The sequence below is a fragment of the Salvelinus alpinus genome, chromosome 2 (genome assembly GCF_045679555.1).
Source record: "Salvelinus alpinus chromosome 2, SLU_Salpinus.1, whole genome shotgun sequence".
Lineage (NCBI taxonomy): Eukaryota > Metazoa > Chordata > Actinopteri > Salmoniformes > Salmonidae > Salvelinus > Salvelinus alpinus.
Window position 1 is genome coordinate 72,869,984 of NC_092087.1, and position 13,004 is coordinate 72,882,987.

Below are 13,004 nucleotides of genomic sequence, written 5' to 3' on the forward strand. Positions count from 1 at the left end.
TCATTGAAAAACTGCCTTGTAAAAGCAGATGGAGATATGTGGGCTGAGCCATTGAGCACAGCTGGGGCTTTTTCTCAGCATTCTCTTCACCACCCATTAGCAGATACATCCACAACCTGTGTGTGTGTGGGTGTGTGTGTGTGTGTTGGTTTAAAGATGCTTGCCTTGAGTGTGTGAATATATAACAATACAATAACAATAAAATGTGCTCACTAAAGGCAGAGCTAATGGGCTCTGTGTAAGTGCCAATGCATCCTCCACTGCTCAGACAACCTCAGAGCTACACAACATTCAACCCCAACCGTGTCTCCAGTCAACAGCTTTTAGCATTTTGATAGGATGAAAGGAAACTCACACTGAGATTCTACCTGTTGCTTTCCATAGAACTCCTCTGTCCAGTGTGAAGGGAGATGAATACTGAATACAGTGGTAGAGAAAGAGTGAGAGTGTGTGTGTGTGTGTGTGTGTGTGTGTGTGTGTGTGTGTGTGTGTGTGTGTGTGTGTGTGTGTGTGTGTGTGTGTGTGTGTGTGTGTGTGTGTGTGTGTGTGTGTGTGTGTGTGTGTGTGTGTGTGTGTGTGTGTGTGTGTGTTTGTGTTTGTGTTTGTGTCTGTGTCCACTGACAGATTCCTTTATCTGGGTGGATATGTCCCTGCTTCGCCACCTTTCCCAGAGGGCACCTCTTCTTTCACACAAACCCTCTCTCAGCCCTGATTCTCCGACCTCGCCAAACAGACAACTCTGCCTCTAGAGCTTGATAGACTCTTTGATTACCTCAGGGACAACAGGCCTTTGGTAAAGTAAGAGTGTCTAAAAAGTTGGTAGGAAAGTTTCAGAGATTTCCTCAAACTGAAGGCATTTATGTACTGTAATAGACAACGGACATATATGTTCTGTTGAGAGATGAATTCGGATATTGTCAGATCTGTATAAAGTTTCCTTGATTTTTTGTGTTTTCTATCATGAGCGCTTGACTCCATGGCTAGCAATACCACGTTTTCCCAAATAACAAATCTCATTACTACAGTATATGAAGGAGAAGGGTTGATCCAATATCCCTAAGAATGTCTTCCTGTGGTTTCCAATAACTTCTAATATGAAAACTCAACAGAAATTCAGAACCATGAAACGGTGGAGACGATTCCTCCAGAGCAGAAAACCCATCCATAAAATCCATCTCTTAAAATAGACTATAACTTCTGCCTAAAAACATCTCACCTAAAGTTATATTTGTCTTTCTCTTCTGCCAGTGCAACACAAATGCATGCCATTGTTCTACCAGCCAGTGTGCATTTTATACCTCTCTCTCACTCTCTCGCCCGCTCCCCCTCTCTCTCCTAATGTTTTCAACACATTTCTTAGGCTCTGCTAATTTTGACTCCCCACCAGGAGGTAATGGGCCTGATTCCCAGTCCCCCGCTGAACGACTTCCTCTTATCCGACATGAGAAATCGTAACCTTTCCTTCGCTAACCAAATTCCCCGTTTCAATTTGGGACTTTTATTAGCCGGTGAGCAGATTGGCTTTGTGCCTCTGCTGTGCCCGCTGGGGCTCAGGTTGTGACGATGTTGTAGAGAGAGTTATGAGACACACACACACATACGACACTGAGACAGACAGGCAGGCAGACATGCCCGCACGCACACACACTCACATGAAATGAGATTACACACACAGGGCCATTAATCATGGTGTGGAGTCTGGACCACGCCGGAGGTCAACAGTGTGACTGTCTGTCTGTAGCCCAAAGGGGGGAGTGACGCACAGGCTAAGGCACAGCCTGTGGGGGGGGCTGGGACGTGTACCAGCCAAAGGGGGGCTGGGACGTGTGGTATATATATATATATATATATATATATATATATATATATATATATATATATATATATAAGAGAGAGAGAAGAGAGAAGAGAGAAGAGAGAAGAGAGAAGAGAGGGTGGGTCGTGACTGGCTGATTTGTACCGCCAAATGAGGGCCTGTCTTGTCACAGGTTAAAAGAGCCAACGGTGTCCATAATGATACATATTTCTACAGCGGAAGAGAGGGAGGGAGATACTACAAGCTTAATACAGTCAATATGGGCCGTGACAGCAGTGGTTTGACTGCTAGTCCATATACGTAAGCGTCCGTTGTTTATTTACGACGATGACAGCGGTTTCATGACAGGTTGTCTTATTCGAACATGGCCCATTTAAATGAGGCTCTAACAGTCTGCAAAGGTTCCACATCATCTTTCTATGGCTAACCACAAGAGGTAGGAACTTCTGCGTATTGTTTGTGACAGACTCAGCAGACAGAGCTGTCCCACCAATTCATTCTTAATTAGGACAATTTCCTTATTAATTGTGACTCATCATGACAATATCATTACAGCCTAGCCTACATCCTACAATATATTATCAACCCAGCCCCACTCTTCAGTATTACATTTCTACAGTTGTTTGATAAAACAAAACGGGTAAATGTGGTACTGGATGCTGAAACCACAGCATTATAGCGCCGTAATAATGCATGTATATTTCAATGGCTCATTTGATTACATCCACATCACCCAGGGGTTCTGATTGAGTGATGATTACAGATGATTACAGGATACTTAACCAGCACAATAAGGAGCACACTAACCAATTAGACAACAATAGGATGTAACAATATCTCATCACGTTCTCTCCCTCCCCACAGCTCTGTAAAGCTAACAGTGCGCGCGCGCGCGCGCACACACACACACACACACACACACACACACACACACACACACACACACACACACACACACACACACACACACACACACACACACACACACACACACACACACACACACACACACACACACACACACACACACACACACACACACACTGTTACTCAGGCTTCTATTCAATCTATTCCATTAAAGCAATGAAGGCCCTATTCAATAAACCTGTTACAGGCGTTTAGCTGTTGTGAAATGACCCGCCATTGTTATGGAGACAGTGGGGTAGTTAAGATGGCAGGGAGGTGTTCTGAGATGTCAGAAACAGTAATGATGCTTGCAGTAACTGAATGCATGTTATGTTGAGTCTAATCAGCTCAGTTCAGGTTTTGAATCATTACATTGGTAATAGGAGTTCATTCATCATTTACAGTAGAATGTAGATAAAAAAAATAGAGTTATTGTATACATGTGCGTACTGCAGGTGTGCCTTTGAGTGCTAATGAGTGTGTTGGTGTGTGTGTGTTCCTGTTTGCCTCTTCCTCTCTCCTCTACCCTCAGTCTGATCACCTCCAGTAGCACCAGGACATTATTTTCTCTCCTCTGTCTCCAGGTGATAAAGATATCGTTCCTGGAGAGAGATTGAGGATCGTACATTTTTCATGACCCCTTTGAGCACATTATTGAATTATTGATGTGGCCCTTTTCAGGAGTTAAAGAACGTTGGAAAAACACAGTAAGGGTTTCATTTAGCTCTGAACGTAGCCCGCCCGGTCGGGCGTCCCCCAGGGATAAGAGTTAAGACACCCTCCTTTTGGAAACGGGTCAACTAGATAGGAGTCAACAGGTGAGAAAAAGTCTGTACGTACATGCGTGCACTCGCCATATCAATAGTTAATTTGACACCGCCTGGCAAAGCTGCAGCTGATTTCAAAGGGAGGTGACGCAATGCTGGCTCCATCTCATCCACGTTCACGATCCAAGAGAGAGTGAGCATAGGTGTGTGTGCATGTGTGTCGTGTGTGTGAGTGAGAGCGAGCCTTTACCTCAGTACATCAAGCCCTCAGCTAGATATAAGACCGTCAGAGACACTGTCTGAGAGAATTTAATAACCTAGACAGAGATTAAGTACCTGTCCATGAAATGGCAAGAAATTGAAACGGCTAAGAACCTATAGCTCTATAGTGTTTGTCTGAACAAACACTATCCATTGTGCTGAAGCCAAATTGCTTCGGGCTAGCCTGAGCGCGAGAGAGAGAGAGAGAGAGAGAGAGAGAGAGAGAGAGAGAGAGAGAGAGAGAGAGAGAGAGAGAGAGAGAGAGAGAGAGAGAGAGAGAGAGAGAGAGAGAGAGAGAGAGAGAGAGAGAGAGAGAGAGAGAGAGAGAGAGAGAGAGAGAGAGAGAGAGAGAGAGAGAGAGAGAGAGACACTTGGGGCTGTGGATGCAGCCATGGTTACCCAAGATTCGCGTGGAGCCTCCCCGTGTGTGGAGGGGCGGAGCCTGGAAGGCATAGACCACATCGCTCTCCGCAACGCTGGTCAGATCGTCGTCGTCAGAGAACGAACGCTGGAAGCCGGTGGCGTAGAGCTCTGACAGGACCACCTGGATGGGGGGCGGGGGGTGATGGAGGGAGAGAGAGAGCGAGGAGGAGATGGTTTAAAGAGATGTACATTGCTTAATACAGACACTTAGATCGGAAGCAGACTTTAGGTATAAACAGCCATGGACATGGCTAAGTGGCTTAGCATGGCGGTCAAACACACACATACACAGGCTAATAGTTGTAGACAGACAAGCTATAGAGGACAAACAGGGAATGTATGTGACAAAGCAAACAGCTATATTTGTGTTAAAAGTCTGTTCAAGATCCTTCTCGAAGTAAACACATTTTAAAGGCCCAGTGCAGTCGAAAATGTGGTTTTCCACCCTATGGAGTTGGAATAAAACTGACGTTTTGAAAATGATGATGTAAAAGCTGTTAGAAAAGATTGCCAGAAATATCAGTCTGTTTTGGTGGGATGGAGTTTTGGCCTGCCTAGTGACATCTCCCCTCCCCACTACTCTCTGACAGTCCTAGCAAAACTCTTCTGTCGTGATTTGACTATAACATTAATCTGAAGAATGTTATTTATCTAATTAACTAACTGTGTTTAATTATTACCCGATTCAATTAATCATGTAACAATTACCCTATTAGGATCTGGGGCACCACAAGTGGTTCTTTGAAGAGTTACCATCTCCCGAATTAAACTCTAAAAGGTCTTTACCTATCACATCTATAAACAGTCAACTAATTAATCATAACCTCATATCATATCACCATTCGGAACAGTCGTAACCTTCTTGCATCTGCAAAACCCAGAGCTTTAGTTATGATTCAGTACTACACAAATTGGTTTAATTATTTATTTACTAGCTAATTAAATGGGAACACAGGATTAACACGCATACTACACTGATATTGACTGGAGACGTAATACGCTGAAAACAGATCCCTAGCGGAATGACAACATGGATAACACTGCCACATTCAGAAACTACTCTCGCCAACAATAACCATATACTTTGCACACAAACCGCCGCCCGCTTTGAGCAAGAAATCATGAATGTATTTACGTGAAATGCCTGGGTTCGCCGGGGATCTCTCGGTGAACGGGGCAGCCTTGGAAAGGCGGTTGGGGCTTTTTCCTGAACAGAACTACAGAGTTGATTTTCCTTCCATTTGCTCTTGGAGATGCTTCTTTGAAGATAGGCTAGCCAACCGTATCGATGGTTCCCCAATGGGGTGATGAGAGTAGCGTAATACAATGGTTTGAGCAGAGTAACAGGATGGTCCTACTTAAATTCGCTTTCGAAGATACTTTACTTAGAACAGCTAATCAGCCGTACCAGTGATTGTCCGGGAGGTGATTTTATCGTCTCCACCTCATCTTGAGATTCAAATTTCAAACCATTTTAAATGCGCAGCTGCAGCTTCATGCTTTTCTGGTCCAACGTGTTAACTTATTAACCCATCATTTATACCTTTTTCTCGAAAGGGGCGGTTCCGGCAGGGTGACATGCTCTCTGTCTGTCTGTCTGTTTGTTTGTGATTACTCACTGTGCAAAGTTATGGAAAACAATTATCTCTTATAGCTTCTCAAATTAGATCTCTCTCTTAACAAAAACACATTAATCATTTTTCATATTACATGCACAACCCATAGAATGGAAACTTCATCTATGTAGTGTGTGTACTTTCCAAGTTACAGTATTTCCTTTATAGCATTTTTAATGACATCACAAAATAACAAACAAAATGACATTAGTGTTCTATAGATCGCCTCTGACCATTCCCAACGTTCTATGTTCGAAATATTAATCCAGAATACGCTTTTGAACATATTAGAGTTTCAGCGGAAAAAGGTCTGTTGAGACAAAGCACATTCCTTTGGTGAATTTGTAGAGGGAGAGCCTGGATCTTCTCCCTTGATTTACAACTGGATGTGAGTTGTTAATCCCCCCTATTTCTTTCCTTCCCCCTCTACGGGTGAACGGGGGTCTGATTGAAGTTATTCATGGCAAACCTGATCTGACCTATTTGGATTCTCGTGGTCAGTCATGACACTTGCTTGAGAAATTGCTCTTTGCTAAGAAGCTATTTTTGGTTATTTTCTGACCATTTTAATTGAAAACAATCACAGCAAGACGCTTAATTGTTACCCAGAAATTATTTGATATTAAGATAAAAATGGCTGCATTGGACCTTTAAGGATTTCTTACTCTCTCCTCACATCTGTTTTCTGAGAAAGCTTTTATCAAATCACAAACAAACAGACAGTGATGTCCCATCCCGCTCCTTCTCACATACCATGACGAGACATTAGGCCCAGCTGTGGGGCTGACAGCAGACTCTCTCTGTCTGCTCCAGTCTCTGTCATTCTATCTGTCTGGTCTGCTCCAGTCTCTGTCATTATATACGTCTTGTCTGCTCCAATCTCTGTCATTCTATCTATCTGGTCTGCTCCAGTCTCTGTCATTCTATCTATCTGGTCTGCTCCAGTCTCTGTCATTATATCTGTATGGTCTACTCCAGTCTCTGTCGTTCAAGCCCCTCTCCCTTTCTCTGTCTGTCTAGCCCCTCTCCCTTTCTCTGTCTGTCTAGCCCCTCTCCCTTTCTCTGTCTGTCTAGCCCCTCTCCCTGTCTGTCTAGCACCTCTCCCTTTCTCTGTCTGTCTAGCACCTCTCCCTTTCTCTGTCTGTCTAGCCCCTCCCTCTTTCTCTGTCTAGCCCCTTTCTCTTTCTCTGTCTAGCCCTTCTCTCTTTCTCTGCCTGTCTAGCCCCTCTCTCTTTCTCTGTCTGTCTAGCCCCTCTCTCTTTCTCTGACGTTCTAGCCCTTCTCTCTTTCTCTGCCTGTCTAGCCCCTCTCTCTTTCTCTGACGTTCTAGCCCCTCTCTCTTTCTCTGTCTGTCTAGCCCCTCTCTCTTTCTCTGTCTGTCTAGCCCCTCTCTCTTTCTCTGTCGTTCTAGCCCCCCTCTCTTTCTCTGTCTGTCTAGCCCCTCTCTCTTTCTCTGTCTGTCTATCCCCTCTCTCTTTCTCTGTCTGTCTAGCCCCTCTCTCTTTCTCTGTCTGTCTAGCCACTCTCTCTTTCTCTGTCTATCCCCTCTCCCATTCTCTGTCTCTCTAGCCCCTCTCTCTTTCTGTCTAGCCCCTCTCCCTGTCTGTCTAGCCCCACTCTCTATCTCTGTCTGTCTAGCCCCTCTCCCTTTCTGTCTGTCTAGCCCCGCTCTCTCTCTTTCTGTCTAGCCCCTCTCCCTTTCTCTGTCTGTCTAGCCCCGCGCTCTTTCTCTGTCTGTCTAGCCGCTCTCCCTTTCTCTCTCCGTCTGTCTAGCCCCTCTCCCTTTATCTGTCGTTCTAGCCCCTCCCTCTTTCTCCGTCTGTCTAGCTGCTCTCCCTTTGTCTGTCTAGCCCCTCTCCCTTTCTCTGTCATTCTAGCCCCTCCCTCTTTCTCCGCCTGTCTAGCCCCTCTCTCTTTCTCTGTCTGTCTCTCTCTCTTTCTCTGTCTGTCTAGCCCCTCTCTCTTTCTGTCTAGCCCCTTTATCTTTCTCTGTCGTTCTAGCCACTCTCCCTTTGTCTGTCTAGCCCCTCTCCCTTTGTCCGTCTGTCTAGCCCCTCTCTCTGTCTAGCCCCTCTCTCTTTCTCTGCCTGTCTAGCCCCTCTCCCTTTGTCTGTCTGTCTAGCCCCTCTCTCTTTCTCTGTCTGTCTAGCCCCTCTCTCTTTCTCTTTCTGTCTAGCCCCTTTATCTTTCTCTGTCATTCTAGCCATTCTCCCTTTGTCTGTCTAGCCCCTCTCCCTTTGTCTGTCTGTCTAGCTCTTCTCTCTTTCTCTGCCTGTCTAGCCCCTCTCCCTTTCGCTGCCTGTCTAGCCCCTCCCTCTTCCTCCGTCTGTCAAGCCACTCTCTCTTTCTCTGTCGTTCTAGCCCCTCTCCCTTTATCTGTCATTCTAGCCCCTCCCTCTTTCTCTGTCTGTCTAGTCCCTCTCTCTTTCTGTTAATCTAGCCAACCGCTCTTTCTCTGTCTGTCTGTCTGTCTGTCTAGCCCCTCTCCCTTTATCTGTCGTTCTCGCCCCTCCCTCTTTCTCCGTCTGTCTAGCCGCTCTCCCTTTCTCTGTCTGTCTAGCCCCTCTCCCTTTCTCTGTCGTTCTAGCCCCTCTCTCTTTCTCTGTCTGTCTAGTCTCTCTTTCTCTTTCTGTCTAGCCCCTCTCTCTTTCTCTTTCTGTCTAGCCTCTTTATCTTTCTCTGTCGTTCTAGCCACTCTCCCTTTGTCTGTCTAGCCCCACTCCCTTTGTCTGTCTGTCTAGCCCCTTTATCTTTCTCTTTCTGTCTAGCCCCTCTCTCTTTCTCTGCCTGTCTAGCCCCTCTCTCTTTTTCTTTCTGTCTAGCCCCTTTATCTTTCTCTGTCGTTCTAGCCACTCTCCCTTTGTCTGTCTAGCCCCTCTCCCTTTGTCTGTCTAGCTCCTCTCTCTTTCTCCGTCTGTCTAGCCCCTCTCTCTTTCTCTGTCGGTCTAGCCCCCCTCTCTTTCTCTGTCGGTCTAGCCCCTCTCTCTTTCTCTGTCCGTCTAGCCCCTCTCTCTTTCTCTGTCTGTCTAGCCCCCCTCTCTTTCTCTGTCTGTCTAGTCCCTCTCTCTTTCTGTTAATCTAGCCACCCGCTCTTTCTCTGTCTGGTTTCCCTTTTTCTGTGTCGGTCAGAGCAGCAGGGCTTTCCATGATGATCCTGTTACAACGGGTAAAAAGCCTCTGTCTGGGAGGTATGGTAAGACATGTTAAGGCAAGGTATGGTTTTATATGTTACAGTGAGTGAGTGTAATAATTAATTTACACCCCATAGACATAGGATAGAGCAGGATAGGGCCTTTTAGATTCAGTAGGCTAACAAGTCTGGCCCACTGACCATGTGTGTGTGTGTGTGTGTGTGTGTGTGTGTGTGTGTGTGTGTGTGTGTGTGTGTGTGTGTGTGTGTGTGTGTGTGTGTGTGTGTGTGTGTGTGTGTGTGTGTGTGTGTGTGTGTGTGTGTGTGTGTGTTCAGCCCTTACCTGGTCTGGCGTGGTCTTGCCCTCCTCAGCAACCATGGCACGCAGGCAGGAGATGGAGCCGATGAGAGGCACAGCCAGACCAACACGTAGATACCTCTGACCCTTAGTACTGAACACCAGGGTCACATTCATACACCTGGAGAGGGAGAGAGAAAGAGAAACTTGTTCCAGACAGTGCTTCACAAGCACACACACAAAGACAGCTTCTAGACATTACACTTGCTGTGTTGTTCTCTTATCTCCTCCAGGGTGTCTGTCTGGGCATGCTTGACTGCAAGGCGATGCTAACGTGTTAGCATTAGCACCACATGGCGCTTGTCTGTGTCTGCTGAGGCATGCCTATCTACAATCAACAGGAGCGAGCTAGTGCAGAAGATGTGGGCATGACAGGTGGAGCAATGGAAGGATGAAGGGATGAGCACTTAGTGCTATGAGGCCACAGGTTTGAGGTGACTCAGTTGAGGGAAGAAGGGGTGGGGGGGGGGGGATAGAGAGATGGAGGGATGGATAGAGGAATAGAGGAAAGTCTGGGAGAGAGACAGGAGCTCTGATGACGCCCCAGCTTCCTGCTTTGCCATCATGCATTATTCAGGAAGTGTTGAGTCGTCGCTGACAGAGTGCTCAAAAAGCAGAGTGAGAGACGGAGATGCGGTGTACAAAGTAAGAGCCAGTGATGTTAGTTAACCCCATGCTGATGTAAGAAGACACGACCGTCACTGAGAGTTCAGTTGCAGACAGCGGGGCGATAAGGGGAATATGCCATCAGTAAGTGAGGACAATGAGATGAGAGAATACATCCTTCCCAAAGGGGGGCACAACGGAGTCCCAAAATCACTAACTGTGTGGGTCCCACTTGAACTGATGAGGATTCATGAAGACAGTCTCTTGGCATTAAGGTCATATACAGCGACTTGCGAAAGTATTCACCCCCGTGGGATTTTTCCTATTCTGTTGCCTTACAACCTGTAATTAAAATTGATTTTTTGGGGAGGTTTCTATCATTTGATTTACACAACATGCCTTGCAGATGGAAAATATTTTTTTTTGTGAAACAAACAAGAAATAAGATTTTTTTTAAACAGAAAACTTGAGTGTGCATAACTATTCACCCCCCCAAAGTTAATATTTTGTAGAGCCACCTTTTGCAGCAATTACAGCTGCAAGTCTCTTGGGGTATGTCTCTATAAGCTTGACACATCTAGCCACTAGGATTTTGCCCATTCTTCAAAATAAAACTGCTCCAGCTCCTTCAAGTTGGATGGGTTCCGCTGGTGTACAACAATCTTTAAGTCAAACCACAGATTCTCAATTGGATTGAGGTCTGGGCTTTGACTAGGCCATTCCAAGACATTTAAATGTTTCCCCTTAAACCACTTGAGTGTTGCTTTAGCAGTATGCTTCGGGTCATTGTCCTGCTGGAAGGTGATCCTCCGTCCCAGTCTCAAATCTCTGGAAGACTGAAACAGGTTTCCCTCAAGAATTTCCCAGTATTTAGTGCCATCCATCATCCCTTCAATTCTGACCAGTTTCCCAGTCCCTGCCGATGGTGTTCTCGGGGTGATGAGAGGTGTTGGGTTTGCGCCAGACATTGCATTTTCTCATCTGACCAGAGTACCTTCTTCCATATGTTTGGGGAGTCTCCCACATGCCTTTTGGCGAACACCAAACGTTTTTGCTTATTTTGTTCTTTAAGTAATGGCTTTTTTTCTGGCCACTCTTCCGTAAAGCCCAGCTCTGTGGAGTGTACAGCTTACAGTGGTCCTATGGACAGATACTCCAATCTCCGCTGTGGAGTTTTGTAGCTCCTTCAGGGTTATCTTTGGTCTCTTTGTTGCCTCTGATTAATGCCCTCCTTGCCTGGTCTGTAAGTTTTGGTGGGTGGCCCTCTCTTGGCAGGTTTGTTGTGGTGCCATATGCTTTCCATTTTTTAATAATGGATTTTAATGGTGCTCCGTGGGATGTTCAAAGTTTCGGATATTTTTTTTATAACCCAACCCTGATCTGTACTTCTCCACAACTTTGTCCATGACCTGTTTGGAGAGCTCCTTGGTCTTCATGGTGCCGCTTGCTTGGTGGTGCCCCTTGCTTAGTGGTGTTGCAGACTCTGGGGCATTTCAGAACAGGTGTATATATCCTGAGATCACGTGACAGATCATGTGACACTTAGATTGCACACAGGTGGACTTTATTTAACTAATTATGTGACTTATGAAAGTAATTGGTTGCACCAGATCTTATTTAGGGTCTTCATAGCAAAGGGGGTGAATACATCTGGACAAGAGGAATACCTATGTAAGAATGCTGTTCATCGACTACAGCTCAGCATTTAACTCCAAACTCGTCATTAAGCTCGAGACCCTGGGTCTCGACCCCGCCCTGTGCAACTGGGTCCTGGACTTCCTGACGGGCCGCCCCCAGGTGGTGGGGGGGGGGTAGGAAACAACATCTCCACCCCGCTGATCCTCAACACTGGGGCCCCACAAGGGTGTGTTCTCAACCCTCTCCTGTACTCCCTGTTCACCCATGACTGCGTGGCCATGCACGCCTCCAACTCAATCATCAAGTTTGCAAACGACACTACAGTGGTAGGCTTGATTACCAACAACGACGAGACGGCTTACAGGGAGGAGGTGAGGGCCCTCGGAGTGTGGTGTCAGGAAAATAACCTCACACTCAATGTCAACAAAACAAAGGAGATGATCGGTGGATTTCAGGAAACAGCAGAGGGAGCAGCCCTATCCACATCGACGGTACAGTAGTGGAGAAGGTGGAAAGTTTTAAGTTCCTCGGCGTACACATCACGGACAAACTGAAATGGTCCACCCACACAGACAGCGTTGTGAAGAAGGCGCAGCAGCGCCTCTTCAACCGCAGGAGGCTGAAGAAATTTGGCTTGTCACCAAAAACACTCACAAACTTTTACAGATGCACAATCGAGAAAGTCCTGTCGGGCTGTATCACCGCCTGGTACGGCAACTGCTCCGCCCACAACCATAAGGCTCTCCAGAGGGTAGTGAGGTCTGCACAACACATTAAACTACCTGCCCTCCAGGACACCTACACCACCCGATGTCACAGGAAGGCCAAAAAGATCATCAAGGACAACAACCACCCGAGCCACTGCCTGTTCACCCCGCTATCATCCATAATGCGAGGTCAGTACAGGTGCATCAAAGCTGGGACTGAGAGACTGAAAAACAGCTTCTATTTCAAGGCCTTCAGATTGTTAAACAGCCATCACTAACATTGAGTGGCTGCTGCCAACATACTGACTCAAATCTCTAGCCACTTTAATAATTAAAAATTGGATGTAATAAATGTATCACTAGCCACTTTAAACAATGACACTTTATATAATGTTTACATACCCTACATTACTCATCTCATATGTATATACTGTACCATCTACTGCATCTTGCCTATGCCATTCGGCCATCGCTCATCCACATATTTTTATGTACATATTCTTATTCATTCCTTTACACTTGTGTGTATAAGGTAGTTGCTGTGAAATTGTTAGATTACTTGTTAGATATTACTGCATGGTCGGAACTAGAAGCACAAGCATTTTGCTACACTCGCATTAACACCTGCTAACCGTGTGTATGTGACCAATAAAATTTGACTTGACTTGACATATGCACGCACCACTTTTTCCGATATTTTACTACCAAACTAGCATGTTAATAGCATCAGTATCAGACTGGCCCTGTGGATAGACTGCCTGTGAGCTAGAGAGGGA

General features: G+C 46.0%; 1 protein-coding gene across 2 annotated transcripts in view; it reads right to left on the minus strand.

Moving 5' to 3' along the window:
- Window positions 1-13,004, minus strand: part of LOC139567709 (ubiquitin carboxyl-terminal hydrolase 43-like) — a 109,014-nt gene that overhangs the window by 38,773 nt on the left and 57,237 nt on the right. For both annotated transcript variants that reach the window (XM_071389143.1, XM_071389142.1), the window contains exons 5-6: window positions 9,263-9,398; window positions 4,150-4,294 (exon numbers count right to left, since the gene is read on the minus strand). In XM_071389143.1, the coding sequence (XP_071245244.1) occupies window positions 4,150-4,294; window positions 9,263-9,398 (281 nt within the window). The remainder of the gene's footprint in view (window positions 1-4,149; window positions 4,295-9,262; window positions 9,399-13,004) is intronic.